Genomic DNA, 23,098 nt, shown 5'->3' on the forward strand with positions numbered 1-23,098 from the left:
TAAAGGCGGGTGGGGAAGATCCCCTCCTCACCGTCTATCTCAAGTCATTTACCAGCAGCTTCTCTTCATGACATAGTCTGGGGGCAGGACACATTTTTGTGTTGGAAAGTGAACAATATGGTATTAAATGACTTCATATTTGCCATGACACAGGCCATTTTCTCCTGATAAGATTTCTTTTATGGCGCTGACCTTTTGAATTCATCTTCTTTGAAAGTCTGCATGGGGCCCACCAATAACCCGCTGGTCTGCGGAAAGCCACTGCTCCTTCCTTACCTGTAATAACAATCTCTCATCGCCGATGACGGCAGCTTGGTTCCAATTAATCACTTCAGAGAATGGCAACTCCCATCCATTGCTGAGCATCACAGGGACACAGGCAGCCTGTGTGAAGAAGGCCCTCGATGAGGGAGAGGGAAGAGACAACAGAAAGCACCCTGATCGGGAGCCCAGTCAGTACAGACTTGGCTCCTGGCATTTTTGATGCCACACGGAACCTGGCCTGCTTGGGTCAGGAGGAAAGTCAGCTTTCTGGAACTTTCGAGACATGGGAAGGTTACACATTTTCGGCTTAAATTTTCATAGCTGCAAGTCTTTCCCTAGAACACTCAAACCCCACTGCCATTCTGATACACGGCTTGGCTGACCTTACTTCTGCAGAGATGATTGGCCTCGCTGCAGACGTTTTATTGATGCAACAAAAGCCTTTACTAACAAAACCCAAGCATAAAAGCAACCTTGACTATAAATGGTTCTGTCAGTGTAACTGCCACAGTACACTTGCAAAGTGGTTTACCCAATGTCAGGAGCAGGAGAGGGCAGAGGGGGGCCCAGCCATCCCATGTGGCATTTTGTGGACTTCACTATTACAGGTGTCCACTTTTCCTTTGCCTTGCAAACGCTGAACCCAGATGCATGTAAATAAGCTAAGGACAAAATGCTGGTTCCAGATAACATTCATAATCCAAACCAGGGAACAGTTTGCTCCGAGCAACATCCCAGGCAGTGGCGAGAAAAGAAGTGGTGTCCTGAGTCACAACACACAAGGCACCCTGGAAGTCTTTCGGGGGAAGCTCTCATGTCAGAGGACCTGACAGAGTAATCTGCAGTTAGGAGGAAGCTCTGCAGCAAATGCCAGGTCCAGGGGATGGACAAGGAAAGGGTCAGCTGCAAGAGGACAAGGCAGGCAGGTTGAGAGATGCCCACAGAGAGCGTGGTTTCTCCCTGCCATGGAAGGAGGTTGGCTGTCACTTCCAGGGAAATGTGGGCGACTGTGCCAGCAGGAGAAGGCATTTCTGCAGTGAGTTTGGTGAGCAGGGGACTCCCACACAGGCTTAGGAGCTCTGAACTGCAAAGCCTTTGGGCTTTGCTGTTACAGGGTGTTAGGGTTGACCACTGGCCCCAAAGCAGGGCTATATATGGAGCATTATCCATGTGGTGTCACCTTTAGAACTGGAAGGAACTCAGCAACAGAAGACCAAGATGGGGTGAAACTCAAGATTGTGCTTTTGAGGAATATCAGCAATATTCCCTTCTCATTGCTTTTGACAGTGGCTTCCAGGGAAAAGTCCCCTTGAAGAACCCAGCAGATTGACCTGCCACCCCATCTGCCTTCTGTTTGCAGGTGTGACCCTGAAGAATCTGTCTTTCCTGGCAGCAAAACTACTTCATTTTCTCATCTCCAAAGGGAGAGAGTGAATTCTTTGCAGTCTACACTCCTAAAAAAAATGCTTCAGATTTTTGTAGGAAAAAAATCAGGTCCACAAGGAAAATCTGGCCTTCTGTTCCCTCGGTGATAACGTTAAACTCACCCATGTTCACCTGAGTCCTCAGCCCTATTCTGAGGAGGTCTCTGGGTTTCTTACCTGCAAAGCCTCCAGGAATCTGAAGGACCCCAGCCTGCGACCACGAGGAACCAGACAGAAAGTGGCATTGTGCAGCATTTCCCGATAATCATACCTAGAAAGAGAGGAAGAGCAATCAGCAAACAAGACCCAGTGGGCATACTGCTGGTGGCACGCAAGAAGGTGGCTGAGCTCTGCAGGTGCACGTGTGCATAAATGCACCCAGGGCAACTCAGGAGAGCCCTGGGGGAGAGAGAGCTTAGCCTTCATTTTCCACTTTTGGGGAAAGGATTTGGGGATTTGTTGCGTGATGACAGAACAAATGTGAACAGTTGTAGTGGAACACAGTTGGGATCTCTTTTGCAAAAGTATATAAAAAGACAAGTCCGATTATCCTAGCGACAACTTTCCTTGCCTGGTCTTCGGTTCCCAAATGAGACTTTTGTGTCTCAATGAAATATGAGGGTTCTGTAGGCTTAACAACAATGACGACAACAACAAATCACAGCTATGTCCTCTTCTCCCCCTCCTTAAACGCCATTCCTTCAGAAAAACTAAAATCTTTCTTGTTCCCTACCTTCCAAACCATGTTATTAAAAAACTGCTCGGGAAACCTCCATCACAAGCACAAAACAACACAAAGACGCCTTCAAGCTGAGTTTCTCATTTAACCAAGAACATTGGGTTTCCCCAGATAAAATCCTGCACTGCAAGAACAGCTGACCTGACTCACAGGAAAAAGTCAGGGAGATGGAAGGAAGCTGGCCTACAAAATGGGAACAGAGGGATGACAAGAGAGACAGAAAACAGCAGAGGATCCAGGAAACCGGAACATGGAAGAGGTAATTCTTTCTGTTATCAGTGCCCTTTAATAGTACCACTGTTTTCAATTTGGGGGCCAAAAAAAAAAATTTAAACTACATTATGAGTGTCACTTGTCTCTTAATGCTAGTGGAGTTTAAGAAAGATAAAAGGCATTTAATTTGTTGAAGACTGTCACTTTAGAAGTGATTTCCGCAAACTCATTCCTAAACATGCAGTTTCAAGTTCACCATAAATTTAAGAAAAGTAGAGGAAAAAAAGAGACTGCTCCTGTCCTGTGATGGCTCCGATCCTTACAGCCAAGATGAAATCACTCTCATTTTTCAAGAGCTGCCTATGCTGAGCGGACAGGTGTGACTTTGACAGTAGCATATGTCACCAGCATTTTCTGACTCTAATAGTCTAATTTAATCATAGCCCGAAGGCACAGGATTCTTCCCTCTTCTTTTTTGGGATATTGATATACACATTTATATTTTTAAAGTCCACATCTATTTTTATATTCCCACACAAACTAGGCATATGGGAGTAAGCCAATTTTCAATTATAAACCCATCATTAAGAAGAGACATCATGCAAAGGACCATTTGCTTAAACAAGCGTGTACAACTAATTTGCACAAGAAAAGGTCACTGTGAATAGATTAAGATTATCTCCTTTGAGAGAAAAACTTAAAAATTCCTTGCTGCATTAATTAAGTTGCAAAATAGACTTCAAAGTAGAAAAGATTTTTAAGAAGGTTCAAATTTGCTAAATAAAAATACATTATGTGGTAATGATTTCTCTTTCCTCACCAAACACAGAAAGGTAATTGACAACTATCTTCGATTCCCAATGCTGATACTATCTGAATCCCCATGTGCCCATATACATTTATGTGTAAAGTTTAAACTGATTTTTTTTTAATATAGAAAGGTTGACTGTACTTCAGGTTTTAGCCAAGTTTAATAGGTGCTCAGAATAGAAACCCCAGAGGGTCTAGCACACAAGGTCCTACAGCCTTATCATTAGGCTGCTAAAAATGTAAAACCCTATTAGTGCTCTGAATTGTAACAAGTTTCAAAGTTGCCAGTTACAGAATTTACTTTAGGGAATGGGGGAGAAGAAGGGCAGAAAACTTAGAGGAAAAATTCAAATGACAGCTACACGAGGCTGGTGACTTTTCAACGGGACAGGAGCATTAGTTGCTGAGGCAGCACATGGAGTGATGAGACTCGGTTTAAAGTCACCCACATAATGAGAGGGGGCCCCCTTAAAAGAGTAGGAGCCTGCCAGAGAGTGGGAAGACCATGGGCAAAGCACATGTCCTTTCCCAGCCTCAGTCTCCTCAACTGCAAAAAGAGCCAATCGGGTTATGTGACTAATGATTCAATCAATCTTAACACTCCTGAAGTCTTCAGGTAAGAAAGAGGGTTGTCCTGAGGATGTGCCATTGCTTGGAAGGTCTCTATAGCCACGAATGTGGTGTGTGTGCATGTGTGTGTGGACGTATAAGTACAAACATCTATTTGCAAGCACACGATGTCGGCTGAGTATGCATGTGCTCACACAGACACACCAGGACACATAGATCGTATACATGCATAACTGAGAACATTCGGACTTCTCAACATGGAGCCCTGTGTCTTTCAGCTCTCCACACAGTGAGCCTACGAACGAACGGGTGGTGTGCTCTAAGGGGGGAAGTGATTCCCTGCAGGCTGGACCATTTGCCAGATGCCCCCTGCCTCAATCCATTGTGATGCTCTCTCCTTTAGATTCAGTGGCACCTCCCCTCACAAACTCAATTCTCTCTATGATTCTTGTAGAAGAATCTGTTCCCTGACATGGAAAGAATATAGAAAGAATTAAGTTTGTGAACAGAGGCACCGCTGTACCTAAATCTATTCATTTACATGGCATGATGAAAAAATTAATGGTGTGTGGTTTATATAAAAAAAAAAATGTAAGAGCCAGGTGTGGTGGCTCATGCCTGTAATCCCAGCACTTGGGAGGCTGAGGCAGGAGGATCGTTTCGAGTTCCAGACCAGCCTGGGCTATAAAGTGAGTTCAAGGCCAGCCTGGACTGCACAGAGACCCTGTCTCAAAAAGCCAAAAGAAAAAAAAGCATTAAAGTTAAAGCCATATTGCCCTTAATCTTCCTCAAAACATTCCCCCGCCCCTAACTCATCAAAGCAACACACTTTTCCATTCTCTCTTGTCCCTTTCGGGAGCCGTCCTGGAAGTCCTTTTCAAGAGTGCTTTAGGTACACTACCATGGCTGCCTTGATGTCTTGAGTTGATCCAAAATGCCTATGTTGGCCAGGGCTTTAGCTCAGTGGCACAAAAGCCTACCTGGCAAGCACCAGGTTGTGAGTTTGATCCCCAGTACAAAAAAAAAAAAAAAAAAAAAAAAAAAACTAAATTAAATTTAAAAATGCTTCCCTTTCATGGGTATTTTGGGCATGAGCCACATGATGCCAGTTTAGGATAACGAGGTGAAAGAAGACACACCACGAGGCTTTATGAGCCTGGCTTTTGGTTGGCTGGCACCGATGCAGTATTTAGCATATTTGTGATCACACCTACGAATGACACTCACAAAGGAGTGCCCACAACTGCTTCAGAAAGTGCCAAGAGAAACAGGATAAGAGCATTCCAAAGAGTGGAAGGACTTTTGATGTAGAGTGATGTTAATGTCTTTTATTGTAATAAAGTCTTCAATTTGAATGCTCACTATATGACTCAGATTCTTTTAAGAAACACTCTTTCAGATATTGTGCCATTCCTACTGAGGTCTTCTTTAGTTGCTGGATCTACCAAAGAGCCAGCTGACAACCGATGACAAATAGGAGGTACCATCATCTCCTGGGAGGCATGTGTATCACAAGAGGAGATTATAGCCAGCTTTTGAGAATGGCACATAAATAACTCTCTGGATACTCTTCTTAGCAAAACAACAAACTGACTACTAAAATTTATAAAGAACATTTTACTTACGAGTCTCTGAAAACTGTCTGAAGGGTCTAATGACACATACAGAAAAGTTCATTTGGGAAAATCTGCCAAATTTGACCAGAATTGTCTATGGTTTTGAATCCCTGATGGGCTCCAGTATATCTGCTACCAGCTCTACCTACAGGAGCGCTACCCTGGACTCCCCTGAACTCCCATAAGCCAAGTGAAAAAGGCAGCCCACCAAAGAAGGGCGTACCTGCAAGCCATACATCTGACAGAGGATTCTTACCTAGGCTATGTAAGGGACTCTTCTGATCAACAATAAGAAGCTGATTAAAAAATGGGCTAAGGACTGGAATTTACATTATTCCAAAGAACCCATACCATGGGCCAACAAGCCAGTTGAAAGATACTCAGCATCATAGTCATTAGAGAAATGCAAATCAAAACCACAATGGGCAACCACTTTTCAATATTCGAGAGATGAGAAAAGTGCGGAAGAGGCTATGGAGATACGGGGACCCTTCATGCCTCGCTGATAGGAGAACAGAATGGTGCGGGCCACTTGGGAAATGGTTTGACAGTTCCTCTTCCAATTAAAAATGGAATTACCATGTGACCCAGCAGTTAGTTAATACCCTTGGGCATTTATCCCAGAGAAAAACTAACTTTCACATAGAAACTTGTCTACAGACACAAATTTTTATCAATAATAGCCCCACAGTAGATAGTGCCAAAATGTCCTTCATTCAAAATGAATGATGCAAAAAATTATGGCACATTCAAAGCCCCGAGAACTTCTCAGCAATAAAATAAAGGATGGTGCACGTGGCCTCAGAGAAATTATGCTACATCCAAAGCCAGTCTCAAAAGGTACAGACTGCATTATCCCATTTACATAACATGCATGAAACAGCATAATTACAGGGATGGAGAGAGGTGAGCGGTCGCCAGTGGTTAGAAGGAAGAGACAAAGCCCGGCAGAGCCTGACAGGTCAGTGTGGGGTACGATCCTCCCAACAGGTGAATCCTCTCCTATCACTCAAGACTACAAATAGGAATCATGCTATAATCACACATCACTCGAACGCATGCTATCCTAAGTGAGACGGTAAATACACGAGGCATACGGTTAGAGAACTTTCAGCTCTGACTAATAAATGGTTTGGTTACCCTTTTCAGATGACATTAAGTGTTCTGCTCTGTAGGCAGTGACACCGAAGTAGAAGAGTTTTCACAAATGGTTGCAAAGGAGACTGCGATTAAAATGTCATGACCCTGAATTTAACCTACAAACCAGTACCACTCAACCGGCCACAGGCTTTTTTTCCCTGAAAGTACACTGAATAATGAAGGGATACACCCCCATTCAAAATGGGCTTTGTGACAACCTATAAGTGAAGTCTTTTCCCACCATATGAAACCCATTTTTGCTGGCACTGATTCAGTGCCACTGGGACGGTGGGGCAGGGCAGAGCGGCATCACTTCATCACCTGTGAGCTGGGTGGAGATGCACATTTCCAGTCTTACCCAGGCCTGGCGAATGAGAGACTCAGGGAAAGGGCCCAAGATTCTGCGTTTTAACAAGCCCTCAGGTAATTATTATGCACCCTAATTTTGAGACCCACTGGTGTGATAGTTAAAGAGTTCAGCAATTAAGAGCTTAGTGGTTAAGAGGCTTTAGACACAGCCAAACCTGGGTTCAAATTCCAGCTTTGCTATTTACAAACCGAGTGATCTTGAGAATGTTATTTAATTTGTTTAATTTAGTTTCCTGGTTGGCAGAAGGGGATAATGCTTCTATTGTGAGGATTAAATGATACATTTTAACTAAAGCACAGGCACATTAGAAGCTATCCCTAAAGCAGCTATCATCATTATGGATGAAGGGAGACCACAGAACATAATGAAAACCACAGCCAATTTAAAGTTGGAAAATCTGGGTTGAGGAATTTGGGGTTTAGATGGACCACTTCCTGTGTGACCCCACACAAATCACTTCACTTCTCCGAGCTTCAAAGTTGTAAAAGATCAAATGAAATAGTGTACAGGCCGTATAATCAGTAAGGCACTATGCAAATTGCAAGTGGTTGGAGTAAATGATCAGAAATGAGAGGAATCGAAATATTAAAAAGCTACCAACAGCAACAACAAAAAGCCCCAGATTCCCAAAGACAGAGCTAAGAGACAAATGTGGAGCAGACCTTTAAAGGAAAATGAAAACAGAGCCTTGAGTCACAATGGAAAGCCAGCTTCTAATTGAAAGGATTCTGCTTATTAACAAAAGCAACACAGACAAGGATGCCGCCGGTACACAGTGTAGGCCTCCTGCGGCTCCACGCCCTCCATGGCATGCACATTTGCCTGCTTTTTGCTAATCAGAGAGGACAGGAAAGGAACAGGGATCCAGCCTCTCATCTCCACGCTCACACTGATTCCAGTCTCCCCAGGATGTTGCAGTTTGTCTGAGTGTTTATTTACAAAACAACTTAACATCTACAGCTGATCGTTCCCTCCAGCCCCCGCCCTCATAAGTAATTCATCCTCCCAGCTCACTTCCAGATTTGAACACATCCCTTAAGAAACAAAACAAACAAACAAAAAGCTTTATGAATGCTGGAGTTCCATAAAGTGTGCTGGAATGAGGCAAATAAAATTAGCATCCTTTGAACAAAATCTGTGCTGCTTTCATTCACCCAGTAAACAGGAGGTGGAAATCTGCCGTGTGTCGGCCACTATGCAGAGAGCTTGTGGTCCAGCGAAAAGACGGACGACTTAGGAAGTGGACCTGACTCCTTGGGCAGAAGTGCTAGGATGGGGGTACAGGGTGCGGGTGACAGAGAAGGGAAGTGGTGTCCCAGCTGCGCACGATGTCTCCTGGATACAGCGAGACTCTGAGCTAATAAAGAAGGAGCAGGGGCCAGCCCAGCTCAGGGGTACGAGGAGGTGACAGGCAACCTGAGGTCCCAGACTGCAGGCAGTGATGCAGACACAGTGGGCTTGGAGGGGTGATTAGGCCCTGGGACAGGTGGGGTCCCACTGGGTCGGCCTCATGTGCTGTATCCTGCAGACCCGATGTGACCTGTGTGGGTGGGTGACTGTGTCACTGGAGAGTGTAAGCCCGACATCAAAGGTGTCCTGGGGACTACATATCCATCTTCCCAGGGAAGTCACTAAGTGCACAGAGCTCAAAACTCTGCTCACGTAGGTCAGAACGAGGCCAGCAGCATCCAGAGTCCAAGTCCAGCCTTCCGGCTTCTCCTTCCTCTGCGTCCCGCTGCCTGTGCTCAGCCACACAACATGCAGTGCCTGACAGTTGAATTCCTCCTGAGAACTGTACAGCGCTTCAGGTACCCGCAACAAGCAGCACACAGCACGATTTCAAAGGACCCTTTCTGCCCTCCTCCAGACTTCACCCTGGTTCACCAGCAGGAACACTGTACAACACAGCCCGCTGCTGCTTCCTAAGCCCCTTCGTTAGCCTTTCCAGATTTCACACTTACATCTTCCACTATTTTCAAGAAAATCCAAGAGTCTGCATCACATGACGCTCTGAAGTTGACCCTCAGCATGTCCGGAACTGAGAACATGTAACAGCTTGGAAAGCACAGACTCTTGTGGTCTTTGAGAATTCGCCATTTGCCATGACACCTGCTTATGTGGTTTTCATGCACACGAACCTGCTGGTGCCAGGATCAGCTAAATGCTCACAAACTATTCCAGAAACAGAGCTCAGCCCAGGGCGTGGCTGAGCAGTGTCACTGCAGCCTCAGGGACACTCAGCATGGCCATGCCATTCCTTGCTTTGTGAGATCAATCACCTAGTGCATCACCTGTCTGTAGTACCCCTGAGGTACCAGTAATGCCACGGATGAGGAATGTATTCATTAGTGTGATTCTCTTCTCTGGAGCTGCTAATCCCAAGCTGTCCGGAGTGCAATTCTCAGTTAAAACCAAGGACAGGTGTCCATGCATTCCTATTTCTTGGCTTTCTCGAGAGGTTGGGAGAATCTCTTCATCTCCCAAACATCTCGTCTCAGACCATGCATGAATGGATACAGTTACACCTGCCTTCCACAGGCAGAAGATAGGTGGAAGGATTCTTTGCTAAAAACCCTGTCTGAACCCACAGTGGGTCATAATTCCACATCATGTCTAACCCCTCCAATGCATCCCTACCCGAACCATCACCCAACTGCCCAGAACTATGAATTTAGATCAAGTGTCGATTGCCACCTGTGCATACGAATGAATGGAACATGTCCCAGGTACTTTGTACTCCCAAAGGTATAGAAGATTATTTTGGTTCCTGCTCATTAAACAGCAGCTCAGCCTGGGCATTTCGCTCAGTGGCATAAGCACCTGCCTGGCAAACGTGAGGTTGTGTGTTCCATCCCCTGTACCAAAAATAAGTAATTAAGTAAGTAAGTAAACAGCAGCTCAGTGGCTAATACAGAAAGACATCTGAAGAATATAACAGCCATTAAAGAGAACAATTATAATAATCGCCCCAAGGATGAGACATTTCTTGTGGCATGCACTGCATGACACAATCCGTAGAGCACTAAGTTCCAACCACGCAACATAGGTGTTGTTGGCCCATTTCACAGAGTAGACTATGGAAGAGGGTTTTGTATGGAGTGCAGGCTCTAAACATGCCCCACTGCCTTGCCCAGCCTCTCCCAGCAGGAATGAGTAGATGAAGCCAGCAAAGGCGAAAGTGGGAAGTTTCAATAAACTGAGCCCCACGACACTGATCTCAGGAAGCTTTGGGGAGGAGACGAGGTTTTACACAACTGGCTTTTATACTTGGTGGTGCCAAATTTCAGGTACTACTCTGAGATAAATGCAAATCCCAAGAAATGTGGGTTTACATTCTCTGGGTAGAAATAAAGCGTTTCTGACAATGATTAATAAAGGGTTTGCTGGGCAAAGGGGAGGAGGGGAAGAGAAGACATTAACAATAAAAGAGCTGGCAGCACCAATGACCACGGATGGGTAAACGGTCCAGAAGCCTCGGGTCATTATCTTAGTTAACCTTTTACCAGGCGCCGAGCCATGGGGAATGGCCAAGTGGACCCGGGCCAGGCAGCACAGCCTGGAGCCCAAGAAGGTCAAGACAAAGCAGGCAGCATGGAGTTTGTGTCTTCAGAGCCACGGGGCTAGGCTGAGTCCCAGGACACTGACTGTGGAAAGGGCACCTTCCCTCTCTCCTTCCTCTGCTCAACTCCCACTTGTGCTGCCTGGAAGAAACCTTCCAGGTGTGAAGTTCCCCATTCTCCTTCCCTCCTTTCCTCTGGACTCCAGGAGGCAGGGGTTCCAACCACACTGGTGCTCAACCAGCCCCAGGTCCTGCCTAAGGCGGCCACTCAGAAACAGTTGATGAGTGGAAGAAGAATGCTCAGCGTCTGCCTTCAAGTGACGGGAGCACGGACAGAAAGATGCAAGCGCTTCATCATCACCATCTCTACACGGGCTGCTAAGAGCACATCCAATTCGTGATCACACCCCGCCTGCCTGAGAAGGTCGTCACACATATGCGTGGTGTAGCCCAATTATTTAGGGAATTGGAAAAAGCTTTTGTTTTGTTTTATTTGGATTTTGTACGTTTTAGACCCCTTCTCCTCTGTCTTTATATCTAAAGGCTTGTTAAAAGTTTCATCTCTTCTCTGCACCATGATGAAGGTGGGGAGTGTATGTTTCATCAAGCCCTGAAAAATAGCATCATTTGAAAATCAAGTTAAAGGCACAGCACAATTTTCACTGCCTTCTGCTGGACTTCTTCCTTGTCTGTACTGATGAAACCTTGGTCCAAAGGCAACTCCTCACCACCCACAGTAAGTATTCACTGTTCAGGGCAGTGTCCTGAATAATTTCCCTCTTAATCCAATACCTGTTTTACTATAAGATCAGCCCCAATCAGCTCTCTGGTTAGACACTTGGAATTCCTGCCAGGGTGTTCTGCTAACCAGGGTAAGGACTGTGCAAAGGCTGCCTAGCAACCTACATTTTTGTCAATGCTTAACCTTTGGATTGGGCCCTACACTTAAGTATTAAATGCTTTGATAAACATTCAGCTGTAATGACTTCACCTTTCCATTTCCTTTCCCATCGTAGCCATCACTGGGTTCAGCCAATCAAGGCTAATGCATTTTTGGACCTGTGACACTGATCATACACAAATAAGATCTCAGAACTACATAAGCAGGCAGGAGGCGTCTTCAAGGAATTGTAGGTATAGCTTAATCACAGAGTGCTTGTCTAGTATATGGAACGCTCTGGGTATGAACCCAAGCAATGAATAGAGAAATGAAAGAGAGAGAGAGAAAGAGAGAGAGAGAGAGAGAGAAAGAGAGAGAGAGAGAGAGAGAGAGAGAGAGAGAAGAGAAGAGAAATAGAGATGAGACAGAGATAGAAATAGAGACAAGGAAACTAAGAAATTCTAGGATTTTCAACACAACATGAAAGTGTCACAAGCAAATGGTCTTCGAGAAGTTTAATTTTTCCCATTTGGACCTTGTGAATGTATAAATGTAAGGTATGACGACAGGACATTATTAAAACCATTGTGACACATTAAAAGGGCTGACATCACTTCTTGCTGATATACCAAGTCACCCTTGCCTGAGGGTTGAGTTCCTGGGAACTGGTAGACCCAGAAGTCTCAGTTCTCTTGACAGAAGCACAGCAGTGGCCTAGGGACACTGCCTAGGCAACTGAGTCACCCTCTCCTCTTCCGCTGGCCACCCCTCCCAGCCTTCCCTGGAGACAATGCTAAGGAGCTGGCTGACTCCTCCTCCTCGGCCTCACTCTGGGAAGAGGCTGTGGGATGGAGAGATAACTGAACACGTGACTGGGAAAGGTAGATCAGCTGACCCTGCAGATGCCTTCAAGTCCTGGTATTTACCCCTTCACAAGGCAGGGCCAGCAGTCTGGTGCACAGCAAGAATTACACTGGTTCTACTTTAAAACAGATGAGGTTCAATGTTTTCTTTGTAAAATCTACTTCCTATCAAGCACCCAAAGACCCCTTTCCCATGTCACTCCCAGGCTGAGAACCTGCCAGTGGCTCTTTCTAAGGCTTAGAGAATAATCATCCTCCTCACCACGGCTGGCAGTGACCGGGAAAACCAGCCTCTGCTCCCCGCCCTAATCACCGACAGCCACAATGTCCGGCTCTCTGTTTCCCAATGTGGCACACTGGCTTCTGGCTCCTGTACTTGCCCTCACTGTGCCTACTGCCTGGACCAGAACATTCTCCTCCTGAATCTGCTGCAAGATGGCCAGCATCCTTCAAATAGCTCCTCCTCCAGCAGGGGCTCCAGACTGGGCTGTGTGTTCCCTTCCCATTGCTCTGGTCTTACTTTCTGCTGACCTAACGCCTACCCTTGTCCTGGCATTGAGTGCTACCTGAAGTCATGCCTGTGTTTGCTCTGCTGGCTTACAGTCTTTCTCCCCTAAATGCAAAGGACACTGTGGAAGAGTAGGAACTTACAGTTCTTAGTCACCCCTATGACCCAGCCCCTATTTCTATGTCTGACTCAGGGTAATTGTTTAGGAAATCTTTGTTGGGACTTGGGCTGTCACTTTTGTGTATAGCACTTTGCAGTTTGTGGGGCCTTAAGTTCTAAGAAGAAAGAAAGGGAAGGAGGATGAGAGAGAGAAAGGTAGGGAAGGAGGGAGGGAAGGAGGGGACAGGGAGAGAGAAAGGAGGAAGAAAGGAAGGAAGGGAGAGAAAAGAGAGCAGGAAATTCTCTGTTCAACAAACATCAGCTTATTCTAGCTCATCCTGCCCTAAGGGGTTTACAACACCTATGAGGTCATCAAGTGTCCAAACTGCGAGTGATATTCACAAGGAAAACTCACGTGACAGCTTTCCAAAGGGATGTAGAGAAGTCCCCTTTCAGCTTTGTTTTATGAAACAGTAGTCTTATTTCTCTAGTTCACGTTAAGATTCGTCAACTCTCCAAATGCCAACTGCCATGAAAGCTAGGGCCCATTCAAGAACTCTTCAGAAAAAAATACTGTTTAAAAGACTGCCTAGAAACAGCTCTGCAGAGTGAGACAGTGACATCACACAAACCAGTATTTCATCAGGAGCATATTTTAAACAAGTCTCTTCCGATGCGTTTATAAAATGGGGTTATTTTTCCAGTGACACCCACCTAACCAGGTCTACTGAGGCTCTAACAAAGCCGTGCACAGGAAAGCTTTTTGCAAACTGAAGCACCAATGAATATTAGGGTGGAGTTTAACTTTCCTTGGAATGGTTTTTGTCCACATGACGCTTAGTGCAGAAGATGTCAAAGACCTGGCATTGTTTGTTTTTTCTCTTCTTTGAGTCTCTAACTGTTAACGACAGATCCTCAGAATGCACCCACAGCTTCAGAAGAACAGATCACTTTCCAAAAGCATCTGCAAAGCTAATTTGTTCCAACGCCAACCCTGAAGCACATATGATACCACAAGGTAAATGGCCCACAGGCCACACATCCCAGTTTTCCACTGTATTAGGTTTCAGCTGTTAACCAATCAGCACATCTTCAGGGCGTGAATTTGTAATGAACATGGCTCTGAACTCTTGGCTGTGGGGCCCTTAAAGAGAGAGCAGCAGTTCGGTCACGTGGGACATCTTGTTGCTTGGTTCCCATTAAAGTATCTTGGCTTTTAAATAAACTGTCAAGTAAAACTTGGCATCCAAACACAAAGAGAGTAACTTCCACTGCAGGCCAGTGGACAGCTCAGCCGTGTGTCAGATAGATAGCGGCTATGAGCTGGCTCCAAAGGCGCTTGCATCCTCTTTGGAAGGAAGCCGCTCCTACAACCGCCTATTTCAGGATTAAGTCTAAGCAAAACGTAGGGATGATCTCTATGGAAAGTTAACCCAGCAACAGCCAATCAACCATATCCCTCTCCATAAGTGTTGGTTTTGGAATTATAAAAGTTTTGGAGGTGCGAAAATATAATTGGAAAACTTTTTTCCCTGCTTAAAGGGCTAATTGATTTCACAGGTGTTTAATTATCATTTGCTGTGAGATAATACCTCGTAGTGCCATAAAAAATGGATTTAATTTTCGAGTGCTTGCAAAACCACTGCCAAAGCCAAGTTAGAGCTAAAGCTAGATAATTATTCTATAAATCAAACACACTGCCTCCTTTCTTTGAAATTTTTAATACTTGGGGATAATGATATCTGACAACCTTGAAACTAACATGAAAAGGGTTTGCCTGCCAAGTGCCAAAAGGCAAGCACTGGAGCATTTCAGGGAGTTTGGCTCGTTACGCGACTGAGGCAGCCTGAGGACCCTGCGTGCAGGCTTCTGAAACCTGCCAATGGTAAGAGCACTGATGTGTGTCTGCTCAGTCTCCTCCACTGAGATCAAATGGCCGTGCATCCAATAAAGTCCACGGAACAGCAGAAATCAAGCCCCAACTCCTCTTGCAAAAGAAAAAAAAATGTGCCTGGAAACCATGATAACTCTCCAAGCTCAAACCAAGCATCTTAGAAGTGTGGAGAGTTTTCAACTTGATCAATGAACGCTTCTCTATCTCACGCTTAAGGCACAACACTGTGCTTCTGTAATAACAAGGGAGGGAAATCATGAAATCAAAACAACGCAGGCAGCTGGAAGGCACCACAAAGGCTATCTGATCTGAACACCCAAGTGCCAAACCACAGAGTGGAGGAGGTGGGTAACCTGCCACTAGGGACAGAGCCCAGATGAAAAGGGTGCGGGAAATCCACGAAAGAAGAAGGCTGAAAATGGCTCGGGAGTCCCATTCTCACCCAAATTCTAAAAATAAAAGGAGCGATTTTGAAAGAGAGACAGAGACAGAAAGAGACAGAGATAGAGAGGCAGAGACAGAGAGAGAGAAAGAATAAACAAAAGCAGCAAGGCTGTACGAGTGACTATTCTTAAACCGAGCCGTTTCCACACAGTGCTTAAGCTGCCTTAAATAACTGCAGGGGGAACTTAGTTGGTGCTACATCTCAGATTTGTTTTCCCCTTTTGGTCTCCAACTTTTATTCAGAAGCTGAAGTCATAACACGTTCCATTAGATTAAATGTGCTTCAATGATTTAGGAAGGCAGGGCACTCCGGCTGGGCACACACACACACTGTCAGCACTGTTTAATTTATTTCATGCCTGTGACAGGGCGCGCACACACCCAAACCACTGCTCAGCATGGATCTGCACGCACACTGCACGTCGGCCTTCCCAGCGCTTGGTGAAGCCACTGTGAGGCTGATGCAGGATTCACAGTGCCACGCTCAGAAACTGTCTGGGTCCAGGCTGTGAAAGCGTGGGCTGAAGGCATGCGGACAGACGGGTCAGGAGGCCATGCGCTCTCCGCCACCACGTGAAAGGGTGGAGGAAAAGCATCCAGCAGGCAGGGCTGGAAAGTGTGACAGCATAATGACTACAGCTAACATGGACTGAGAGCTTCCTACACACCCAGTGTCTCTGTCCACGTGGCCATTTGATCCTTCAAAACCCTACAAGGTGGGCAGGAAAACACGTCCCCATTTTACAGGAGAAGAAACCCAGGAGTATACCTCATCCATATAAATTCACTGGATAAATAGGAAGGCGGGACGCTGATGGTAGGACCCACATTTTTACACGCAATGCACTTTGCTTCCCTTCTTAACACTTCTGGATGCATGGGCCAAGTAGATGAGCTCTATCTTGAAGGACACCATGAATACCACTGTAGAACCCACTGGGCTCATTTACATTCTTCTGACCAGAGGTATAGTTGGTGTTGGCTCTCGGGAGCCTTTACGAGGCTCCAAGTCAGAGATGATGCCCTTCCTAGGCTGGCCCCTGTCTCCTGCTTTACTTGCAAGTCTTGAGGAGCAGATAGAGCAGGTGCAGAACAAATGCCTGCTCCCCTGTTTTATTTTATTCCAGCCAAGACCAGCTTTGGAAGACCGAAAACTTCAGGCCTTTTTCTAAGACTTTCCATGATGCCATTTTCTCCACTTGCCCTGGGGATTTGGGTAAGACCTACGACATAGCTTTTAGCTCCCCAAATAAGCTGGTATGGAGTTCTTACTGTGTGTGCTGACATCTGTGACCACATGGACAAGGTTGGAAAACAGACTAAAAAAGGACAAGAGAAGATGAGGGCATTTCACTTGCCCGCCCATCCACCCATCCGCCTACCATCCACCAATAATACTGTAACCCAACGAGAACCAAGCATTCTAATGTCAGGAAAACATGATGATGTACAAAGAAAGCAAACAATTACATTGCTTTACCTTCTGCAATTCACTGTTTGGAGGGACACAGAGTAAATAGCTAAGCACATCATAAAATCAACAGCTACGGTCATGCCCAAAGAAGCAACCAACCTCTCTGGCAGAGGTTAGGGGTGAGAAATGTAACCTTGTCCAGAGGTGAGAATTAAGCCGAGACCTAATGGCTAGGTGTCAAGCAGGACTGGGGTTGAGAACGCAGCCCTGAGCAATAGTTGCTGATGCAACCAATAAAATACATTTGAGAAAGCACAATGAACAGACCATAGCTAGGCATCTGGACAAAAATACCTTGCTGCGATGTAGACTAAATCCATAGGCCATTACAGAACACAGAGGCTGGGACTTCCTCCTGTCTTGAAAAACAGCACAATTAAAGACTGGGGATCTGGGCAGTGAACACATGGACGGAGGAGAAGATTCCATGCTCTGCACGCCTGCTGAGCCATGGCCGGCGTCAGCTCACCACAGGGACAGCAAAGCTATGGCAGGAGGTGCCACCCCCTTTCCATGACAACTAACCCTAAGGACGCTTGGGACACTTGGGACTGTCCTGATCATCTTACCTCCTCTTCCCCTGGGATCTGCCAGCTCACTGACATGAGCGTGTATGTATGGGCCCCCTTTCCTATCACTGCAAACTGCTACAGGCTCTGCAGAGAACATGCCAAGTCCCTAAATAAGCATATCTTCACAGTAATTAAAAGCCAAATTCTCTAACTCCCTAAATGCACAAGCAGCCCGAGTGCCCGCATTCTTCCCGAACATGGCACAGCTCTGGGGTTAAGGAAGAAAACCAAGACTGAAATGCTGGGATGACAGAGAGAGGCAGCGGGACAGCGGGCAGGGAGGAAGGGGAGGCCCAGCCTCCGTGGGAAGGCGGTCCAGGTATCCATCTCCCTAGACCTGCCCATCTTCTGGTGCTGCTGTTGAAGGCCAGGGCCAGGGCTGCAGGCCAGGATACCAGCTGACTCCAATCGTCTAAGGTAAGAGAGGTGTGCAAGGGAATTTCAGTGATTAAAGCATTAGTTTGGATGGGAGCCAAGAACAAAAGAAAAGCCACAACCCGGCTCCACTCAGCCAAGACACTGCTTTCATCCGTCTTCCTCCCAGACTAATTTAGGGATTAGACAACCTATCCCCTAGAACTTCCGATGCTGCAGAATAAAAGGCTGTATTGTGAGGCCAGGCCAGGTCAGGGCAAACCACTGACATCTGCATCTCTAAGGTTGCTAATCCCCTAGAAAAAAAACTGGAAGATTTGGAAATATATACATGCACATGGCTATTCCCTTTCTTGTTAAAGACATCATGATACAGTGATATAAGCACACTCATGTTTACAGCAGCACAACTCATAATAACTATACCTTGGGAATGGTCCACACGTGCATCGATAGAGGAATGGGCAAAGAAAATGTGGCATTCATAACACCAGAGTACTACTCTGCCATAAAGAAGGATGCCTTTGAGTCTCAGATAGGCAAGCTCAACTATGGTGTGGTTTCTCTTGTATGAGAAACCTAAAGTACAAATAGATTAAAAAGCAAAATAAAAGATAACGGGAAAGAGGAAGACACAACTTTTGAAAGTAAGGTATGAACCAAGAGATGGAGAGAGAAAGGAGGAGAAAGGAAGGGGGTTTATGGACTGCAAACATGGGTAATAAAATAAAAAATACACACATATACACAGATGGAAAATACACCTCCATTCACTCAATCAAAGTCCTACTCACAGTAAGGGCGCCTCGAAGGCAAAGTTCCCAGGTAAGATAAAGTGCTTTTAAAGCAGTGTTTTCACTTGTGGAAATAATAGTAGTGATGATCTTGTAGCAGCAACAGTGAATAATAACACACTGGTGGGCTCAGCACCGTGCCAACCCTTTACACGCAGCATCCTGGAGTGTCCATGGCGCTGACACACACTAGAGTCCTTAGTGTACTATGGAGCACAGAGATAACAGAGATTCAGTGATCTTCCCTGAGTTTACAGCCAGCGAAAGAGAATCGGGACCTGAGCACGGCACCCGAGCCTGAAGTAGGAGAGGCTGCTGAGCTGCATCTGCAGAGTATCCTGTCCTGCCCGCTCCGACAGCCTGAAGAAAAGTGGGTGCCTGTGAGATCTTTCGAAGCAGGGACCACGGCGAGGATTCTGGTGCCCATTCTAATGAGAAATGCAAAGACAGTGTCACTGACCCTTTAAACACAGAGCTTGTGTGCTGAAGTTAAACTGGTCTGATAACAGGTTTTCTGTTTGCTGTGCACCGGCTCAGGGGATGCACTCACAGTGTCCTTTCCTCTCTCTTATCTCTGCACTGATGGAGAGAAAGATGCACCCCCCATTGTCTGAAACCGTCCTGAACCAAGAAAACCCAAGCAGAGTGGCAGGCACATTGAGTACACCTGCTGCCATGAAATCTTCTTGGTGTAAGTAACTCCTTGACCAAACAGAAGGACCATATCCAGCCATGAGCTTAAAACTTCCTCCTTGGGGGCTGCATGAGGCTGGAGAGAAAATCAGTCAGCAAATGCTCAGTAATTTCTTAAAAATAAAATTAAAAAAATAATTCTGCGCAAGCAAACTCAGAACTTATATGAGATTTTAAAAGGATGCATGCTCTTCTCTCTCAGTCTGATGCAGCAATGTGGAAGGCGTGAATGAGGGCAGATTCTTTCCGATGAGTATGCTAAATGAATCTTTAAGATATAAAGTACCCACCTGAATTAAGGCCCAGGGTGGATATGGACACATTCCTTCTGGACTATTCTATCATTACCAGGAAGAAAAACATTTCCTAATGAAATGCATCCAGCAGGCTTATTCCTCGCTGAGATGATGCTACTGTCTAGTTTATTAATTTGGAAGTGGTTTGGTTTTACTGAGAATATATCTTCATTGCATAGGACAGTACATATATATATAGTTCACATGTTTTCATTACCATAAATTAATGAATTGGTAATGTCTTTGCAAAGAAAATTAATACATTACACAGATTAATCTTGGTCAGGGATTGTTTAGCTAACTAATGCCACAATTTGGACGAACCAAAGCATTATCCTGCTCATACATGTTCGGTTTCTCCCATATGGAATCTCAATGCTTTTTAAAAATTAATTGCTCACATTTTCAGATCATGAGGTTTTGGGTCAAACCCCGGATTTCCCATGAAAACGGGAAAGTCAGCAATACCAACAGTGCGCTCCCCAGGGGCACGTGTGCAGGTGCTGGGTTGGCTGGCCTCACCGAGGGTGACATTGATTTGGCCCCAGGAGGTGCCTGGGCCAGGAAATCCTGCTTCACAGGGAAAGTGGCTGGAGGTCAGAGAGCTCAGTGCAGGAGGACCAGGAGGAAGCCATGCCAAGGACTGACAGTGTGACTTCCACATGCAACTGGCCCCTGTCCCTTTCAGGGCTGGGATGGAACCCAGGGCCTTGGGCATGCTACAGTCTGAAAGATTCACGCAGCTGCCAAAGGATTCAAACTCAAGAACAGGACATTTTGAGTCTCTTTCTAAATGACCTAGGTTTCCCTCTACCCACCTAAAACACTTCTTCTTCTCAGTTCCTGAGGGAAAAACATACCTTCAAGCCCTGAAACCAAACCAGCAGCAAAACCAAACACCACACATGCTAACCACTCCCCCTCTGCCCACAGACCCCGCTGGGCTCCCTCTAACTGAGTCTGCTTACGAGCTAATTCATAATTCACACAAGGTATTCAGGCACAGAAGCTGCGACATAAAACATTTATTGACAAAGGAAATAGTCTGTCATTTTAAAATAATTGTTTCTTTAAGCAAACCGACAAATTCTGTCTTCTCCAATTTATTTATCGAGCATCATTAATGTGCACAGTGTGAAAGGGAAGGAAGATTTCATTTCCTCCCGAAACGCTCACCTCAGAACATATAACTCCTAAAGGAAGATCTCCCAGAACAGACGCCAAGGTCCACACTTCCTTGAACTGTCTTGCAGGGAAGGTCTTTGCCCAGTGGTGCAAAGGTGGCCAACATAATATATAAAAGGACAATTAAACAGGGATACATAACCAGATTTTAGCTCCTGGAAGATAGTGAACTTTTCTGAGCTTTAAACTCGGAAAGCGCACAGGACAGAATTGATCTAGCACTGATGAAAACCTACATACCTGAGCTATCAAAACTTGGGCTTTAACTTGGCCAGTAAACCAGACTTTAGGGTTACTTTTGTCATCAACAGGAATAACAAAATAGAATATAAACTATAGTGTACAGTCTCCGAAGACTTTGTTTAGATTTTATTTCATTGGTTTCATTTTTATTAGTTCATGTTTGCAGTACATGATGATTACGCTCACTGTGGAGAGTTGGTACACACACACACATGACACACCAATGGATTTCAAACTGGGCATCGTAACCTGTTAAGGATGCAGCTACCCGATCCAGCCAGTAGATGGAGCACATCCACATGGCAAGCGTGGCCGGCCATACCACAGACATGGTCTCCTGAAAGAGGAGCTTAGGTGAGCCCTGCTTCCCTCCTCAGAGCCTCCTACCGAGGTGTCAGAGAGGCTGAGGGTGCAGCTGATCCCCAAGAGAGGTGGTGGATCACTGCTCTGACTTCTCTGGAAAACAGTGGGGTGAGGAGGAATGGGCAGTGACCACAGCCACCAGGGGGAAGTATGCGTGTTCCACTCCACTGAGAATACGCACGGTTAGTACACGGCCTCCGGTCACCTCCTGGTTCTTACTGGGGCACCCAGCGCACGGCTGCCCATCCTTCCAGTTACAAACCCTGATGGGGGTGACGGTGGGAGGAGGTGTCTCGGAGAGATGTGGACGGTCAGCAAGACACGGTGGTCTGGGGGCAGCGGGAAGTGGAAACAGAGCACTGGGCCATGACAACCATGATGCTCTCAAGGAACAAGGGGGCCAAGGCCAGGCTGGGCAGGGCTGGCGGAGGTAGGAGCAGGTGCAAAGGCCAGAGGCAAGTGTCTGGCAGTGCAGGGGCGCCTCTGACCACGCAAACATGCCTGCAATTATATAAGGCTTCATTTTCCAGGTGCTGCTTTCAATCCCTTGCATAGGGAAACTTCATCTACTTTTCAAAATAACCAAGAAACTAAGAACTGCGGTGCCTTGGTTCACGAACTTAGCCAATTCCACGATTCTGGGGAAGACAGCCCAGGGTCATGTTTGTCATCCAGTGTAGAGTTTGAAAACAGAGGCACAATTTTGCATAACAGAAGCATTCCTGAACTGAGATATTACTGTTCTGTTACTGTAATCCCCTCCTTTCCTTTTTTAGAGATTCTGAGGATTGAAACCAGGATCTTCACACAGAGCTACACTCTTGGCTTCTGTATTTTATTTTCTGTATTTTGATAAGGTCTTGCTAACCTGCAATCCTCCTGCCTCAGCCTCCCAGAGTGCGGGTAGCACAGGTGTGCACCACCACACCTAGTTACTGTTCCCCTTTGACAGCTGATACAACAGAAGCAAAATGAGGCTCTGTGATGGTTCTATCTCCTGGTCACACATCAACTACATACAGAGCCCAGACTGGAACCCCTCAGATCTGATGCCAAAGTGCTTGCTCGTAACTGCCCCGTGCTCAGAAGCATCATTTGATTTCAATATTACTCTGTATTTTTGGATCCAAATATGCAAAGGGTTGGCTTTTCTCAGTTATGAGCTGTTTTGACACTGGTGGCCAAGAAGAGTGATGTGGCTCAAATAAGAAATCTACTGTTTGGCGCTGAGTACAAGACAGCAGACTGACGATTTATCCCTACTCTAGCTGGGCACCACCTTTCTCGTGAGCTTGAGTTCTGTGCCTGGTCTCCCCAAGCACAGTAATCATCACGGCTACAGCCCTCCTGTGCTGAGTCTCCCCGGCTCCAGATGGCTCCAGAGCAGGCTGCTTCATCCTGCTGGCGCTTTAGATCCTCAGCACGGCAGGCAGAGGTGGAGGAAGGGAAGCACAGAGCTGGCGTGGTCCTTCAAGAAGCCCCCACAAGCCAGGCTTATTTCATACACCCACACGAGAACTCGGAAGCCCGGGCTGCATGAATCACAGTCCATCTTCACTACTGGACCCAACTGTCCAAAAGAAGTTGTTTTACAGATTGCAGAAAAGGCTCCTGCCGCCCATCACCCAGCTGCCGGCTGTGGGTTATGCCAGCCTTCTTTGTGGGCAACATGCATAGAATTTTTACCACACTGACTTAGTATTAACAACA

The 23,098-nt window shown here is 46.0% G+C and overlaps 1 protein-coding gene across 1 annotated transcript in view; it reads right to left on the minus strand.

Moving 5' to 3' along the window:
* The window catches only part of Ext1 (exostosin glycosyltransferase 1), a 262,248-nt gene that overhangs the window by 30,704 nt on the left and 208,446 nt on the right, over nt 1-23,098 (minus strand). The window contains exons 2-3 of the mRNA XM_003479827.4: nt 1,866-1,959; nt 277-384 (exon numbers count right to left, since the gene is read on the minus strand). Of these exons, the coding sequence (XP_003479875.1) occupies nt 277-384; nt 1,866-1,959 (202 nt within the window). The remainder of the gene's footprint in view (nt 1-276; nt 385-1,865; nt 1,960-23,098) is intronic.

This window comes from Cavia porcellus, unplaced genomic scaffold (genome assembly GCF_034190915.1).
Source record: "Cavia porcellus strain 051 isolate PalLab524CR breed Dunkin Hartley unplaced genomic scaffold, mCavPor4.1 scaffold_10, whole genome shotgun sequence".
Lineage (NCBI taxonomy): Eukaryota > Metazoa > Chordata > Mammalia > Rodentia > Caviidae > Cavia > Cavia porcellus.